Consider the following 17699-nt stretch of genomic DNA (forward strand, 5'->3'; position numbering starts at 1 on the left):
TAAAAGTGGAAGAATTGAAAAATCTGGATTTTTATCAGTTATTTTTTGTGCTATAATTATTTTTTTTTTCATTTGTTGGGACTAATTTCTTCACTTCTTGGGACTTTTTTTAAAATTTATTTATATCAATTGATATATGTCACGGTTTTATAATTGTTCACTTTGATTTTATATTTACTTTGGAATGTATTTCACTTTTAATTAAGGTAATAAGGATACACAAGGTTTATTAATATTCTTTCATTTTAATATTATTTATATTATGATTTGACAATATGGTATTTTAGTATATATAGCGCTACACCATTTGTTCAAAATAATTTGGGTTATTCTGCCATCTTGAAGAGGAAACAGACACTGGTAAACATAAAAAGCCAGTTGCCTGAAAGGTATTAACCCTCCCTGTCCCATCATACTTCAGTTTTGTAAAAAAAAAAAAAAACAGTACTAGGAATACATCACAAACACAAAAGGGATGAGATCTATGTCCCTTAATGAACACCACAAAACTGATCTTGAGGTAAGTACAAAATCCATGATTTCTTTCTCGTTATTAGGGCTAGGAAGAATATACTAACTCTTGGAAATTTAGGAGGTCCAAAGGCAATACAACTAAGAGAAGGGCAACAGCCACTGAGAGATCCAAGGGATGTGGAATCTTACTATAAAAGGCATCCAAAAATAACAACGCCTAAACTAAAACTAGATGAAAAAAAATGGAAGTAAACTTTGAACTGCTATGACCAAGGAAAGGCAATTAGAATTTATCTGATATTCCAGAGCAGGACCGGTAGCACCACGAACGAATGATGGACCTCAACAATAGTGTACAGGACAAACAATTGTTCTCCGTAAAAAAACAAACCCAGGTGGAACAATAACTACTGTACCTGAACAGAAGAAGAAAGAAGGACCACTAAGGTGATCATCAAGCAAAAATGTTTACTAAGAGAGAGGCCAAAATCAAGAATACCTAATTTTGGCTCCAGGAAAAGAAAGGTTTGAGAAACTGATATTTCACAACCAAAAGACAAACCGTAAACAGCTGGAGATTGAAGTAGAACACCCTTAATCCTAATCTTCAAGCAAAGGACAATATATAATATCACAGTCCTCTCAGCAAATCTATGGGCAGTGAGGAAAGGAAACCTTCAATGTAAAACCACAGAGTCCCTAGTAAGGAGGGGGTGGAGAGATCCACACAAATAAAAGAGCAGCTGGGTGAGCATATATTGTAACGCATATAGGAACCTCAGGACGAAAAGAATGACCTCAAGATTATAAGGATGACTTTCCTTCTTAACCATATTGCGGATTCAGGGGTGTGATAACCTCAATAAAACCTGTCTGATTATATATATGAATAATCAGAAGGAAAGAATCAAAAGGAATGAAGGAAGATGACCGTTCTTCTGTAGGACTCATAAGGACCTCTGGCCTTACAATTTTCCATCTAGGTAACAGAGTGCTGTGTCTGCTGATCTTCCAGGGAAGTACAGAACTAACAAGATGAATATTTCTATGCAAGGAAAGAAAAAAGGTTCCACTCGTGATTGCAAACCACACGGTTGATGTTGGGTGATTGTGGAAAAAATCAGATGCAGGGATTTGTAAGCAAGCCTTTGAGTCCAGGAAGTTAATGATGTGAACAATAACGACACCACCAATGCTGTACAGTGTAAAGAGGTAGACAGCAGTCAGCTACAGGTGAGGTACCCAATTTCTTCTAGAGATGAGAATATTGCACACTGAATCGAAGTTCAGTGGAAGTCAGAATTAAAAGAATGAGCCACATTTGAGATCCACCTACAACTTCTGTGCATTGTCCAAATTTCAGGTTCTGTAACTCAACAGAAGATTCAGAAAATGAGGGACTGCATGATAATGGAATGTGTGAATGCAGTTTCCAATCAATCCCACAAATCCCAAAGGGTGTAAAACAGATAGTATATGATATACTCAAGAGTAGAGAGGAGATGACAATTGGTATAATGGGATCTGTCAGAATCTAGGGCACTGAATTTTTTCAATGAGGAACTAATAGGCATTAGACAATGCGGAAGCTAGAAAGAAAAGGAGCATTAGGGTAGACATAACAGTCAGGGAAGCTTACAATAATTAGTTCCATATTCAGGGATTGTAGCAGGAACTGATGTTTATCTACGTTGTACGGCAATAAATCCTTCATGAGAGAGAAAAGTCTAATAAGAGTTAAAACACAAACAGTATAATTATCCCAAGTGTTAAATGTTGATGGACACCATTAAAAAAAGGAATAGGAGAAGGTATACCCTAAAATAGGCTCCAATCAACATAGGAAGACTGAATTGTTAAGGTGTGATGAGTCTAAATAATCTGGAATTACAGTACGTATACTACCATACAGAAAAACCCAGAAGAGTAAGAAAACTGAATTAGATGCTGGTTGTAGGGTCAAGAGTGGAAGCTGCAGGTTAAAACCAGAGAATCCAAACATTAAAAGGAGAAATACACAACAGACCCAGAAACAAGAAACAATATCTATTGAAAAAAATGCACGCTGTAGCAGTTTGTTTTCAACCTATGTGTTAGTAGGCACATGGTTCAGGCCCAGCAAGATTAGGAATGCCACTGTCCTTTCTATGACCGAAAAGGCACCTTGCCTCAAAGGGTAAGTAATATTGGACATTCTTTAAATGTGTCCTCTACAACCCAAGCACAAAGCCAAAGTGCCTTATGTATATGGGTATACACCACTGTCAGGCAAGACACAAACTTGGATGCTTCTAAAAGGCCATCACAACTGAAGCGTAATGCCTCAGAACTTTGATTCACCAGTTCCACAACACAAGGCTTTGCCTTGTGTTGGAGGGGTCCTCTTTAAAGGATTTGATCTATTGTGACATGGTCCCATAAATATAATTCACTGCCAACAGGGGATGCAAGGTTTTCCAGTTACAGTAAATCAAAGGCCTAAACCAACTGTATGGCGATAAAATTCCTAAAGGTAGAGAATCCATCAACCTATGTCTGTTAAGGTGAAGAAATAGAGGGTTCACAGAAAGAAAGCAACATTTGTCAACAAATTCTAAGGTAAAGCTTCATCACATTGAAAGGAGGAAGTCATGAAGCAGAGCCAGAGTTTTAGGTAATGAGGTATACAGGAACACAAGTTCTAAAAGACCCCATACCTAGTACAGCAGGTTAATCCCATAGATGTGTAGCAGAGTGCTCTGCATCAATTGGATGAGATACAACTAACTACATATGTGCGTTATATAGAACCTGCTTTAATGCAGTCCCATTAGAGGCAGGTTGCAAAAGCTCTGAATCTGAATTAAAGATGGTGGTAGGGCCATCAGTCACTCTGCGAGATAAAGGTCCATTAAAATCAGATATGGATTCTGCTGTGGAAGACACCAGAGTTCGATTTTAGTGTCTGTAAACAGATTGTTCCATTGTTTGTGCAAAGACACAGTATAAGTCTTAGGCAGCAGACCTATAGGAACTGCTGATGAAGACAAGTGTAAAAGAATAGGGGTACCCGGGTCAGCAGTGGAACACTACCAGAGAAGGGATGATTGATAATGTGCTTAAAATCAGTAGTGGTGAGGTGCTTCCTCTTAAGTCAAAATACGGGAAATGAGCATGCACACGCAACACTCCACCTAGTGGATGACTTCAGTGCTGTGCAATGTCAGATGTGACTACTACCTCAAAAAAGCACTCTGCGGCCAACCGATTCAGCACAAGAAGGTCTGGGAAGCGCCATGAGCAGAGCCCAGGGCCTGAAGGTCACATTCCAGAAAGACCCCCAGAATCTTAGGTCCAGTGCGGTTCAGGTATGGCCTTCAAGACTACTTGCCAATCTGGATATCTGCATAGAGAGCTCAGCTTGGCAGCATGTAGATGATGTCTTCAGTGAAGTAAAAAAATACAATGGCTAGTAAAATTATGTCAGAAGAGAGAAAATTCCACTCTCCTAGGACACTGGCAAAAAACTGAAGCATGATGTGAGTGGTAGGGGTTATATCTGGCTGGCCAATGGCTTTTTTGTTTGACAGTGTCTGATTCCTCCTGAAGGCAGCAGTATAATTCATATGTCCAAGGATTACTATATTAAAATGTCCAAGAATTACTATATTCTTGTGCCCCTTAATGAACAATTTGAACAAAATGCCCACGTATATTTAATGTCAAGAACTATGTTAGTTTTTTAAAATATCAAACATACTGTAAAGAAACATATATTTGTAATTTTATAATATCCTGACCTTGCGCAGTTTGTACTCTTCCTCCACCTGTCCAACATCATTGAAACGTTGCAACCACAGAGTAACATCAAGTTTCTGGTACATGCCCTCTTCAGGGTGAGATTCAGCAGAGGGTAGATTAGGCCTCTGGATTGAGAAGTGGAGACAGGTCTTGTCCTTGGACACCTCCTACAGAATAAATAATAAAAGGTGAAAAACACAAAAGAACTTGGAAAATCCAAGGCCTCCTATGAAAAAGATGGAAATATAATTCACAAACTAAAGAGGTCATGGGCTTCTTGTGAGAATGCCAGCAATTATATATTGTAAAACAATCACTGGGAGAAACATGGAGATTATTTTATACATTGCCTGCTTCTTCTGCATTTAAACGCTTCAGCATAATTAAATATAAAGCCAGTTTACACTGCTGTAATCCAATTTTGGTCTGATTTTCAAAATTACAGATGGGACACCAATAATCAAGTAGGAATATACACGCTTCTTGTACTAAGACAAAATGCTTACCCTTGAGTTCAGTTTTAAATTAAATAAAATACACTAAATAAGCACCAGTAATTTTGCAGTGACACTAATTAGCTGAATTACTTAGCTCAACCATAAAGTGTTTATAAAGGAAAAGTTTGTAATAATTGGTTTTGCACAGAGCAGCCACGATCCTCTTCCCTCCCCCTTCAATCTCTCCCTCTCTACTGGTGCCTTCCCCTCTCCTCTAAAGCGTGCGCACATCAATCCCATACTTAAAAAGCCCTCCCTGGACCCCACCAACCTGAACAACTTAAGACCCATCTCCCTGCTGCCATTTACCTCTAAACTCCTAGAACGCTTAGTCTACAATAGCCTGAGCTCCCACCTCACCGACAACAACCTTCTTGACCCTTTACAGTCTGGCTTTCGCTCACTACACTCCACTGAAACTGCCCTACTAAAACTCACTAATGATCTACTAACTGATAAAACCAATGGGCACTACTCCGTACTCTTACTACTCGACCTCTCTGCGGCTTTTGATACGGTTGACCATCCCCTCCTCCTCAAAAAACTCCACTCTCTTGGCCTCAGAGACTCTGCCCTCTCCTGGTTCTCCTCCTACCTATCGCAGCGCTCCTTCAGTGTTACCTATAACGCTGCCTCCTCCTCTTCACTCCCTCTTTCTGTAGGGGGTCCCTTAAGGTTCTGTCCTTGGACCCCTTCTCTTCTCCATCTACACCTCCTCCCTTGGTCACTTGAGAAACTCCCATGGCTTTAAGTACCATCTCTATGAGGATGACACACAAATATATCTTTCTACCCCTCACCTCACCCCTTCAGTCTCCTCTCGCATTACTAACCTACTAAGTGACATATCAGCATGGATGTCACTCCACTTCCTCAAACTCAATCTTTCCAAAACTGAGCTCTTAGTATTCCCCCCAGCCCGTGCCCACTCCCCTGACTTCTCCATCAAGATCAATAACACAATCATCAGTCCCTCCCCTCATGCCAGGGTACTAGGTGTAATCCTAGACTCCCATCTGCCCTTTCAGTCCCAAATCCAACCGCTGTCCAAATCTTGTAGACTTCACTTCCGCAACATCTCCAAGATACGGCCGTTCCTAACCTTGGAATCCACTAAGCAACTTATCCACTCCCTTGCTATCTCGCGCCTTGACTATTGTAACTCCCTCCTCATTGGCCTACCTCATCGAAGCCTATCCCCTCTTCAGTCTATCATGAATGCTGCTGCCGCCTTACTAACCGTTCTGTATCTGCCACCCCTCTCTGCCAATCCCTCCACTGGCTTCTCGTTGCCCAACGGATAAAATTCAAAACACTAACAATAAAGTATAAAGCCATTTATAACTCTGCCCCAAATTACATCACCAATCTTCTCTCTAAATATCACCCAAACCGTACTCTCCGCTCCTTGCAAGACCTCCTACGCTTTAGCTCCCTTGTCTCCTCCTCCCATGCTCATCTCCAGGACTTCTCCAGAGCTTCCCCCAACCTCTGGAACTCTATACCCCAATTTATCAGACTATCGCCAACTCTGCTCACTATTAGGTGATCTCTGAAAACCTCTCTTCAGGGAAGCCTATCCTGCCCTCAGCTAATACTGGAATGTTCTACTCTTCCAACCAGTCCATCCCCCACAGTTACTACCCTTTTGTACCACCAGCCCCTCCCTACTAGATTGTAAGCTCCAAGGAGCAGGGCCCTCAAATCCATCTTGTATTGAACTGTATTGTTGCTGTATTGTCTCCCGTTATATTGTAAAGCGTTGAGCAAACTGTTGGCGCTATATAAATCCTCTATAATAATAATAATTTACTCCTGCAGAGGAAAAATTCCTTTCTAATTCCCAGAGAGGCAATCGGATATTCCCTGGATCAACTTTATCTATAAATGTTAGTATCCAGTTACATTCTGTGTATTTAAGAAAGAATCCAGGCCTTTTTTAAAGCAATCCACTGAACTAGCCATAACCAACTCTTGATGGAGTCTATTCCACATTTTCACAGCTCTCACTGTGAAGAAGCATTTACGTGTTTGGAGATTACATTTCTTGGGGGGACGTGTCCAAGATGGCGACCGGAGCGTTTGCGTAATCCGGAGCTCCGTCAGCTGCATTCCTAATCCGCTGCCATCCTGTACACATTGGTCCTGTACACGCCATCAGCCCAGCAGACAGCTACCTGGGGGATATAGAAGTGCCCCTTGCACCCCCGTCAGATTCTGGAGCCAGCACCCTAGGGTGCCCACAGCTGCTCTCTCTCTCATGCCCTGTGCCTGCCTGCCTCGCCAAATAGTTTGAGGCCTACATTTGGGCCCCTGTGCCTCTTGGACAATTTTATACTACAAGTTTATATTTATTGGGGGGCTTGGTTCGAGCCCAGAGAAGATGACAGCTTAGTCCTTGAAGCCTTGACACACGGAGGTAGAACACGTAATCATAACAGGGAGAGACACCGCTGAGATGGGGAAAACGGATAAGAGATTCGCCACTGTCAGGGCTCCCGGGTATGACCAGAGGTGTGTGACTGACGCAGGGAAACGCAGACTTCAGGTATGTTATAAACAATATAATTTATTAACACTAACAATACAAACATAAAAGCAGTGCAATACTAAAACATAACACAATGCAAACAAACCAAACCAACCACCCACAGATAACAGTACATACAATGCAAGCGTCGTCAGGCAGGCCGGGTCAATATCAATCGGGCAGGTAGGTACAGGGGGAGCAAGCGGAGAATGGTCGGGGTCACAAGCCAGGTTCAGCAGGTAGCGGGCAGCGTGGTACAGAGGGTCAGGCAGAGGGATGGTCAGGAACGAGCCGGGGTGAGAGCAGGAGATGTCAGCAGAGGTCCAGATCAGGCAGGGTCAGCAACAAGACAGGAACAGGATGCAGGAACAGGATGCAGGGCCCAGGAAAAACACACACCAAGGCAGAGTCTGCAGGTCTGGCCATCCCTTAAATACACCAGTATAAGCAGTTTCAGGTGTTTGGCTGGCTGCAAGGTTGAGTCTCTGATTGCTGGGAGCACCCGCTGGTCAGCCCTGGTACTGCAGCCCATAAGGCAGGTGAGTCCCACCATTGCTGGCCAGTCCATTCCTGACAGCCACCCCACGTTCAAGATCTCCTCGCCAGAACAGCAGTCCTGCCAACCGTAATATTTTAGATTTCTTCAGATCCCAGAACGCAATGAGGCCTCCTCCCCTCCCCCTCCTTCCCTACCATCCACTACACAAAGCGCATCCTGCGAGGAGCAAGAGTCCAGCCGCAGCTCCCACAGCCTGCCATTCTGAAGTGTCCCCTCTTACTATTGGGGATCTGAAAGCTGTAGCATCAGATATTAAAGAGACTGTTTCGGCAGCAAACGCTGAGTTACATATCGATATGCAGGCAGTGGCTAAAAGGCTTGAAGCAGTGGAGGATAAGGTTATCATGCAAGACCTTGCCATTCATGATATGCGGAAACTGGTAGATACACACGACGCATCTCAGAGAGCTTGATCGTCACATCGAAGACCTGGACAACAGGGGAAGACGAAATAATCTAAGGGTACGCGGTGTCCCTGAAACTACTGAATCGGGCCAACTCTCTCAAACACTCTTAGCCATCTTTAATGATCTTTTGGAAAGACCACAGGAGTCTCCTATTGAGATTGAACGCCTCCATAGGGCTCTGCGTCCGAGAGGTAGAGACACTGATCCCCCGAGAGATATTATTTGTTGCCTAGTCGACTTCCGACTGAAGGAAGAAATATTGCGCAGGGCACAAGATCGAAACCGCGTGATATAGAATGGAGTAGAAATCAAATTATTCCAGGATCTCTCCCATCTCACCTTACAACGCAGAAAGGATTTACGCCCTTTATTGGATCTATTACGTTCCAGAGGTATAGCATACCGCTGGAGATTCCAGTTTGGCCTTTCAGCAACACACATGGGGCAATCTGCTCTCCTGAGATTCCCGGAAGATATTGCTCCATTCTGTGAGATCTTAGATATCCCAATAGTGGAAATACCCAACTGGTCCAGTGATTCCCATCTCCCATCTCAGATGGATGAAGACCCAATGGAGGCTCAATCAGCTGGGCACCCTGGAGGAGTGAGGTGCCACAGTCCATCTCACCACACCTCGCCTTCTATTCGACGAAGGCTCAGCACTGGAGACAGTCTGCCAGCTTCACCAGCTCATCGCAAGGCACGTCACAATTGACACTTCTCTCTTCCCCCTCTTCCCCTATATCGTGTATCACTATCCCCTCATGATATGGCTAAGTTCACACCTGACCTGCTATAACACGTGCTTTTCTTTTGAACTTGGGTTCCATTTCACCTTCAGAGGAAAACCTTCTGTCTGCCCTGGAATAGGACGCTATGGTTTGTATATCCCACTAGATTGTTCTACCTCTCGGGTATACTATCTGTTCATTATATGTTTACTCTGTTTTTGCATGTATATACTGAGAATATATTAGTATATACATATAATAGTTTGTTTGGACAGTAATGGCCTACTGCATTATACTTGTAGCCTCAGCTGAGACCAGTGTCTTTGTTTGAGATTCAGGGATACAGACTGCTCAATTGCCTTGACATGAGCCTGAACCACTGAACCTCACAAGTTCTTGCTATTGTTGTCCGTAGACAGGAAATCTGTCTGTTATTGAGCTCTTGAAGCTGAACTACTACGATTTATTAAGGCCTTCTTGCATTGCCCATTTGGAACATACTCTATGGTCCTTGAGCAATTCCAGAACGAGCCTTCTCACTTTTATTCAATGTTTATATTATAGTTCTGTGGTGCTGTTACTGTGTAACCATGCTATGCCTTGATACACATCGTGCCCATGGTGTCTCGTCATTAGCCTTTTAACTACACATGAGCTTATAGGAACCTCTACCTCAGTGTCATGCTCTCCTGCGTGTTCAGGCTCATATCTAGATTGATGTGTGAACACTTGCAATAATATATGTGATACACTCATACCCTTTGCCTTTCTTCTTCTTCCCTTACATTATGGTGGCCTTCAATTTCTTCCTAGTGTATGGTGTGATTTCCTTAGAAACCCAAGTCATCTTCCTATGCCCTCATTCCTTCCTATGCCCTCATGCCTTCCTATACCCTCACTTACCCTTGGACGAGGTGTTAGGGTGTGTCCAGGGCATAGCATTTCTTTTTCTGTTATGCATACTACCAGTTCACGCTATAGCTGTATAGGTTTCTGATATGGTTACATAGACTGCTATAGACCGCGCTCTCGACAGGCCACAGACTCCTGAGGCCATTTCAATGATTTATTACATTATCGCTTTTGCTGGGATTGACTTGCTTCCGTAATAGTGGCCTGTCGCACAGCGAGGAACGCCTCGGTTGGGGCCAATATATCTCTTATATCAGGGTTTCAGGGATGCAGTTTCATCAGATAGTTTGCCCTTGGCCCTCACTTCTGAATATTATTGCGTTATGTAACTGATGTCTCCTTGCAAGAGTTCATATGAAGTTAACATTCTCAGTCTGCACTGACATAGTATAAAGGGATCTTTTCGTATTATCTTTTGTGATTGCATTATATGGCTCATGGACAACTATAGACTGAAACCTTTTATTAATGTATAATGTTTATCTTGTGATACTTAAGTAGTATAACTGTATAATTATACCACATCCTGTTCTATAGCCTCACCCTGGTGCCCCCCCCAAGATGGTATTACATACAACCAGACACATAGGAACCATACTTTGGAACAACATACCTTCATACTCCTTAGTGAGCATCCCCAGGTTTGCTCTTGATTGCCCACATTATGATAGCTAACACACCTCGACATATAAATTCTCCTATTAGTGCCCCATTGTTAAAACCTGATCACCTCTCCCTATAATAATTTGCCAACACCCACCTATCTCCGTGTGTCATTGCTACCTTCTGTGAAACCCTATCTCATACTTACTTTTCTGTCGCAAGATATCTAATAGGTCCTGAACGGTCTTCCTGGGATTCTCCCGCAACCTCTCATAGAGGCCGCCTCTGGGTCTGACACATTTCCGATTTTGTATTCCACATCCACCCACAATACATTCAATATCTCACCAACACATATGCTTTTTTATACAGGACGGCGTAGCTGGATTACACTGTCCCCAGAGTTTTTGTTTTTTCTAGAGAGAAGTTTTAGGAACACATACAATCACATTTGTATGAGTTTCGATTGTGAGCGCCTAACGCTTCTCACCTCTACTATTCTCTGATTTCTTGATTCTCCCTTTCTATCTGTTCCTCTTCTATTTCTACTTCCCCTCCCTTTTTTTTCCCTTTTCCCCTCGCATCCATTTGATACAATTATAGATCCTGAGTAATACCTTTTCTCCCATCCAATACTATGTCTACTATACACACAGCGGGTCGAACCCATCATACGCTTTCTGTGGCATCTCTTAATGCAAGAGGCCTAAATATACCTGAGAAACACTCCCAACTCCTGACATACATGAGCAGATGTGTTCTTCATCCAAGAAACTCATTTTCGTGCTGATCATATCCCCAAATTCTCTAATGCCAATTATCCAACAGTCTACCATTCAGTTAACACAGAGGTAAAAGCAAAGGGTGTGTCCATGTTGATCTCCAAAACACTCCCGCTTACAATTACTGAATCTCTCAAGGATCCGGAGGGAAGGTTCTTATTCCTTAAAGGTACCCTAATGTCAGGGCAGGGCTGAGGAACGGACAGGTAGGCCTAGTGGCAGGGTAACGCACTGGCTGACGACAACCACCACCAACAGACCGAAGTCCCTCAGGGCACGGAGTCTAAGTCCCAGGCTGCCCTTCACCAGGGCCCCTGATGGTGGGGATGGACTTGACGCAGCCAGGAACCAGGTCGCGGCCCCCGAGACACCCCAGCTGCGGTAATGGCCGCCGCCAATGGCGTGTAGCTGGTGAGAATGACAATAACGTAGTCAGGCAAGCCGGGTCGACAACAACGGGACAAAATGGTACAGAACAGTAGACAGAGAATAACAGGTCACGGGCCGGGTTCAGCAACGGAAGGTCAGATCGAAGGAAAACACAGAGAATGGTCTAGTCACAAGCCGAGTCAAATACCAGAAGAGTCACGAGCGTATACACAGAGCTGTAGCAAGACAAAGACACAAGACACAAGTGCAAAGAGCATGTGCGGATCACAGGCTTATATGTACTCTGCCACACCCCTCTGGGGGATGGACATCAGAGACCTGAAGGCATAAAAGATTCCCACCATGCTCAGCAGAAATCCAAGATGGATGCCAGCACATGGAGTAACATAACCTCTGGGAAAAGGTAGGACCTTGACACCTCTACAACAAACCGCTTACCGTAGCCAACATTTACAGCCCCAATATGGCACAAGTGAGCTTTTTCCGTAAAATCGCTAAAACACTGGCAAAGTTCCATTCGGGCATCTTGATTCTTGGGGGCAATTTTAATGCAGCACTGAATCCATTGGAAGACACTTCGACAGGCACATCGTCGAAACCCTTCCGAGCACTTAAACAGATTAAAGTTGAACTGAATGACCTTCTTCTCCATGATACATGGCGTACCTTACACCCCTCGGACAAAGACTACACTTTTTTCTCCGCACCTCACAAGCGTCATTCCAGAATCGATTATCTTTTTCTTTCACAAAAAGACTTACACACACTGAAATCAGCCTCTATTGAACCAATGATTCTGTCTGACCATCCCCCGATTCTGATGACCATACATCTGTCCGATGCCCCACCTAAGTCCAAAACGTGGAGATTAGATCCCTTTCTCCTCACGGATTCATCCGTAACCCTCCAAATTTGTGAATCTCTGACCAATTATTTTAAGGAAAATGTGTCTCCAGAAACAACTCCTCTTATACAATGGGAAGCTCACAAATGTGGGATATGGGGGCTTCTTCTTTCTATCACTGCTTCTCGAAAACGCATGGCTCAGGCATCTTTTACGTCCATACTTCAAAAAGTACGTAAACTTGAATGCTCACCTAAACGCTCTAAGGCCATAAACACTGCAACCGAACTTGATCAGGCACGCAAACAACTTAGAGACATAGTGGAAAAGAAAACCAAACGTAACTTTACTCTTTCGTAGAAACTTTTTTATGAACATGGAAATAAGAGCGGCAAATTTTTAGCCAGGGCCCTGCAATCTAAAAAAGCGGCTCGCACCATTCATCAACTTAATTCCAATCAAGGTCACTTACTTAAAACAAACCAAATTTGAGAAATATTATACTTCCCTTTACAACCTACCCTTACCATCAAAACCGACAGGGGATACTATACCACGTGAGGTCATTATCTAGACTTTTCTCGCCCAATATCTTCCAAAACCCATTTCCCACTCACAAGCAAGAGAACTAGATGGAGCTCTGACACGGACAGAACTACAACAGGCCATCACACAATTAAAACCAGGTAAAAGCCCAGGCCCAGATGGACTTATAACCATGTATTACAAATCCTTCATAAACATCCTAGCACACCCATTCCTAAAGGCCTTCAATTCACTTGACACCCCAGGACAATCCATGCAACACCTATCTGAAGCTCACATTACGCTTATACCAAAAGAAAACAAAGACCTGACTTTGTCAGCAAACTACCGTCCCATCTCCCTCCTGAACGTCGACTTAAAGATTTTTGCCAAAATACTGGCCACTCGTTTACTTCGCATCATAGACCCAACTATCACGACTGATCAGGTGGGGTTCGTACCCGGTAGAGAGGCCAGAGACAATACGATCAGGTCAATAAATATACATCATTGGCTGACACAGAAGAAACAATCTGGCTTCTTCCTCTCTCTAGGCGCTGAGAAGGCCTTCGACAGATTAGCATGGGACTACATGGAGGCTGTTTTGACTTGGGCTTCCCCCACGTCTTTTGACCTTTATCATATCCTTATACACAACACCTATGGCTAAAGTGAAAGTCAATGGCCTCCTTTTGGATGCTTTTTCAATAAGCAATGGGACCAGACAGGGCTGTCCATTATCCCCCCTACTATTCATTTTCACGTTGGAACCTTTTCTGAACTGCATTAGACAGAATGATAACATCAAAGGAATTTTAATCAATGGCAAACTTCACAAATTAGCAGCCTTTGCTGATGATATCTTACTTTTCCTGACAGACCCACATATTACGCTACCTAACTTATTACACAATTTCCAATTATTTCAGTACTTGGCCAATTTTAAAATTAACTTTAATAAGTCCCAAGCCCTCAATGTCTCCCTAACCTAAGATACGGTCAGACAGGGGAAAACAAACTTTCCTTTCGCATGGCAGTCTGAGGCCATCACTTACTTAGGAATTCAGTTACCAACTCACCTCTCAGAACTCTATGTCAAAAACGTTTTACCCATCCTACGTAGTATCACCAAAGATCTGCAGACATGGGACAAACCATTTTTCTCTTGGTTTGGCAGAGCAGCGATCCTCAAGATGAATGTGCTTCCTAGACTGCTGTACCTGATGAAAACGATCCCAATCAAAACTACCCAATTCCTTCTTTAAGTCATATAAAACATTGTGTACCTCTTTTCTATGGTGAGGCAAATGCCCCAGAATCAGTTTTGAACAACTTACCATGCCTAAGACGAGCGGAGGTATTGGACTGCCTGATGTTGCCCGCTACTATAGAGCTTGTCACATGGCAAGAATAGTGGATTGGTCTACAAACCACAACCGTAAGGCTTGGATTAATTTGGAAGCTACATTTTCGGGGACCCCGCTCGCCAACTCCCCTTGGCTGAAATACTCCCACATTTCATCTGAGTTCAGGGAACACCTTCTTATAAGCCCCACTCTATCGTGTTATCAATTAAGTCAGAAAACAGTTTTCTCTTCTACCCCTGGCCCACTCACTCCTATCAAAATTAACCCAGACTTCCCCCCTGCTATGTCTCGTGCCTTTCTCCCTGGGTCTAACCCCACAGACGACCTTAAGTTACATCAACTTTTTAAAGGGGAGACGTTCTTATCTAGGGATCTCCTTTTAATCAAATGGCCAACCGCAGCCTTGACGCCATGGATGTACAGACAACTCCACCACTTTATACATAGCTCCTCACATCTTAAAAATTATGCTAGGCCACTCACCCCATTTGAAAAACTTTGCTCGACAGACAGTCCTCAGAGACATCTTATCTCTAAGCTCTATATATGCCTCGAAAACACCATTGACCATTCATCTAGGATAGCTTGCAGGGCCTGGTGCTCTGACTTGCAAATCAACCTATCGCCAGAAGACTGGGATCACATCTACGAACATATACACAAAGGGTCCATATGTGTTTCTACACAAGAAAGCAATTTTAAACTATACTCTAGATGGTACAGAGTTCCTTCCTTGCTTCACAAATTTGACCCTAACATTTCAGATTCGTGTTGGAGATGTCATCAGGCGACGGGTACACTCCTGCATATTTGGTGGGACTGCCCACTGCTGCAACCTTTCTGGGGGAAAATTCAACTCATCATCACTCAAGTAACTGCGTATTCATTAGACCTCTCCCCCGCTCAATTCTTACTCCACCATTCTACGCTTCCATTTAGGACGTACCGCAAATCACTCGCCATACACATGGTCAACGTGGCAAAACAGTGTATCCCAGTCCACTGGCACTCAACACATGTTCCCACTATTCGAGAATGGTTTGCTAGGATCAACAAAATGGAGGAAATAGAGGAATTGATTTCTGTAGCAAAAGAACATCCCGCTAGATTCAGGAAGACTTGGGCTTGTTGGAGCCATTTCAAAACCACTACTACCTATCGCCTATTAATGCATGCACAGCCTATACCCCCTGACTGAATGGTTAGACACACTGTTGTATTAGAGAATGCCCTGTCCACCGTAGACACATTTGGTGCACATTTGGATGGATTGAGACTTGACATTGTAGCCTGCATTTCGGCTTCTGGACCCACGTGTTGCCCCTTTGTTAGATCTTGCACGTATTGCATCTTAATCCATATGACCATATTTTTGGATGGCACAAAATGATGTGCACTATTTTATCCACAACTATTCACCTTAGCATCCCCGTTATTACCTACTCATTCTCCTCCTTCCCCCTCTCTTTTTTTTTTTTTTTTTGTTTGTCTTTTACCCCTCATTCCCCCTTTACCTCACACTATATCTTCATCTTCTTCTCTATTTATTCTCTTTTCTGACTTTTCTTTCTCTTACCCCTTTTTACACGCCTTCATTCTTCATATATTTTATAAAAATATTGCATTCAATCTCCCATATAGGCGTGACTGATTTTACATGGCTCACACGTCCCTGCAATAGACGCACATATCATATCATATAAATTTTCCTGTGCTAGCACTACCCAACACATCGCACCCCCTTAACTTAAGGGCTCACAAATGCATAGGTCGTTAAGCAATATACCCACTTCAATTTACCTATTGTACTCTTGGTTTGCTATATACATGTGCAATAAGGATATATTTCATACCGATGTGTATTCTGGTTTAAACTCATGGCCGTCTGCGTAACGGGATGTTACATGGGGTGTCTATGTTCGGACTGTGATACGTTTTTGTATGTACACTGTATACCCTGCTTTTCTTCTAATAAAAATATTTTTGGAAAAAATTAATAAATTTCTTTTCCTCCAGACGTAAATAGTGCCCCCTTGCACTCTGTGATGATCTCAGAGTGAATAGCTCTACACCGAGTTCACTATATGAACCACTGATGTATTTATACATGTTGATCATATCCCCCCTTAATCTCTTCTTAAGAGAGAATAAATTCAGTTCCTCTAATCGTTCCTCATAGCTCAGCTCCTCCATGCCTCTTATCAGTTTGGTTGCCCTTCTCTGTACTTTCTCCAGTTCCCCAATGTTCTTTTTGTGAATTGGTGCCCAAAACTGAACTGCATATTCCAGATAAGGTCTTACTAATGATTTGTACAGGGGTAAAATGATATCTCTCTCTCTGGAGTCTATACCTCTTTTAATACAAGAGAGGATTTTGCTCGCTTTAGAAACCGAAGCTTGGCATCGCATACCATTATTAAGCTTGTGATCTACCAGAACTCCCAGATCCTTCTCCACCATTGATTCCCCCTAGTATGTAGGATGCATGCATATTCTTAGCCCCCAAGTGCATAACCATACATCTATCAACATTAAATCTAATTTGCCACATAGTTGCCAAATTAAACAGTGCATTGAGGTCAGCTTGTAAGTTAAAGACATCCTGTAAGGACGTTATTCCACTGCACAGCTTTGTGTCATTTGCAAATACTGACATGGTATTTTTAATCCCAGTCCCTATATTGTTTATAAATATATTAAAAAGTAAGGGTCCCAACACTGAACCTTGAGGTACACCACTGACAACCCTAGACCATTACTACTCTTTGAATACGATCTTTTAGCCAGTTTTCTATCCATTTACATACAGATTTTTCCAAGCCTGTAGACTTTACCTTACACATTAGCCGTGTGTGGGGATATCTGTCAAATGCTTTTGCAAAATCCAAATATACTACATCAACCGCCACCCCTTTGTCCAAGGTTTTGCTCACCTCCTCATAAAAAAAAATCAGATTTGTTTGACAACTTCTGTCTGTTGCTTAAAATATTTTTTTCCAGAAAGAACTCATCTATGTGTTCTTTTATTAAACTCTCCAGTATCTTCCCAACTATAGAGGTTAAACTAACAGGTTTATAATTACTTGGTAAAGATTTTGCCCCCTTTTTAAATATTGGCACAACATATTCAAGCTATAGTTATATAATGGATATGTGCTGAAAGTGCACACTCTCAGGTTTAATTTGAGGGTATGTATATTATATAGGGCGGGCTTGTTGGAGCCCAACCTCCGTAGCTGTAAGATAAAGGTGCCAGATGGATATCAGGGATGGATGGGAGCAGTAACACTGAGGCAGC

General features: G+C 42.8%; 1 protein-coding gene across 1 annotated transcript in view; it reads right to left on the minus strand.

Moving 5' to 3' along the window:
- TBC1D16 (TBC1 domain family member 16) overlaps positions 1–17699 on the minus strand; it is a 527005-nt gene that overhangs the window by 382077 nt on the left and 127229 nt on the right. The window contains exon 4 of the mRNA XM_089673068.1: positions 4254–4421. Coding sequence (XP_089529194.1) covers positions 4254–4421 — 168 coding nt within the window. The remainder of the gene's footprint in view (positions 1–4253; positions 4422–17699) is intronic.

This window comes from Staurois parvus, unplaced genomic scaffold, assembly GCF_062004578.1.
Source record: "Staurois parvus isolate SC_StPar_1 unplaced genomic scaffold, SC_StPar_1.0 ptg000134l, whole genome shotgun sequence".
Taxonomy (NCBI): Eukaryota; Metazoa; Chordata; class Amphibia; order Anura; family Ranidae; genus Staurois; species Staurois parvus.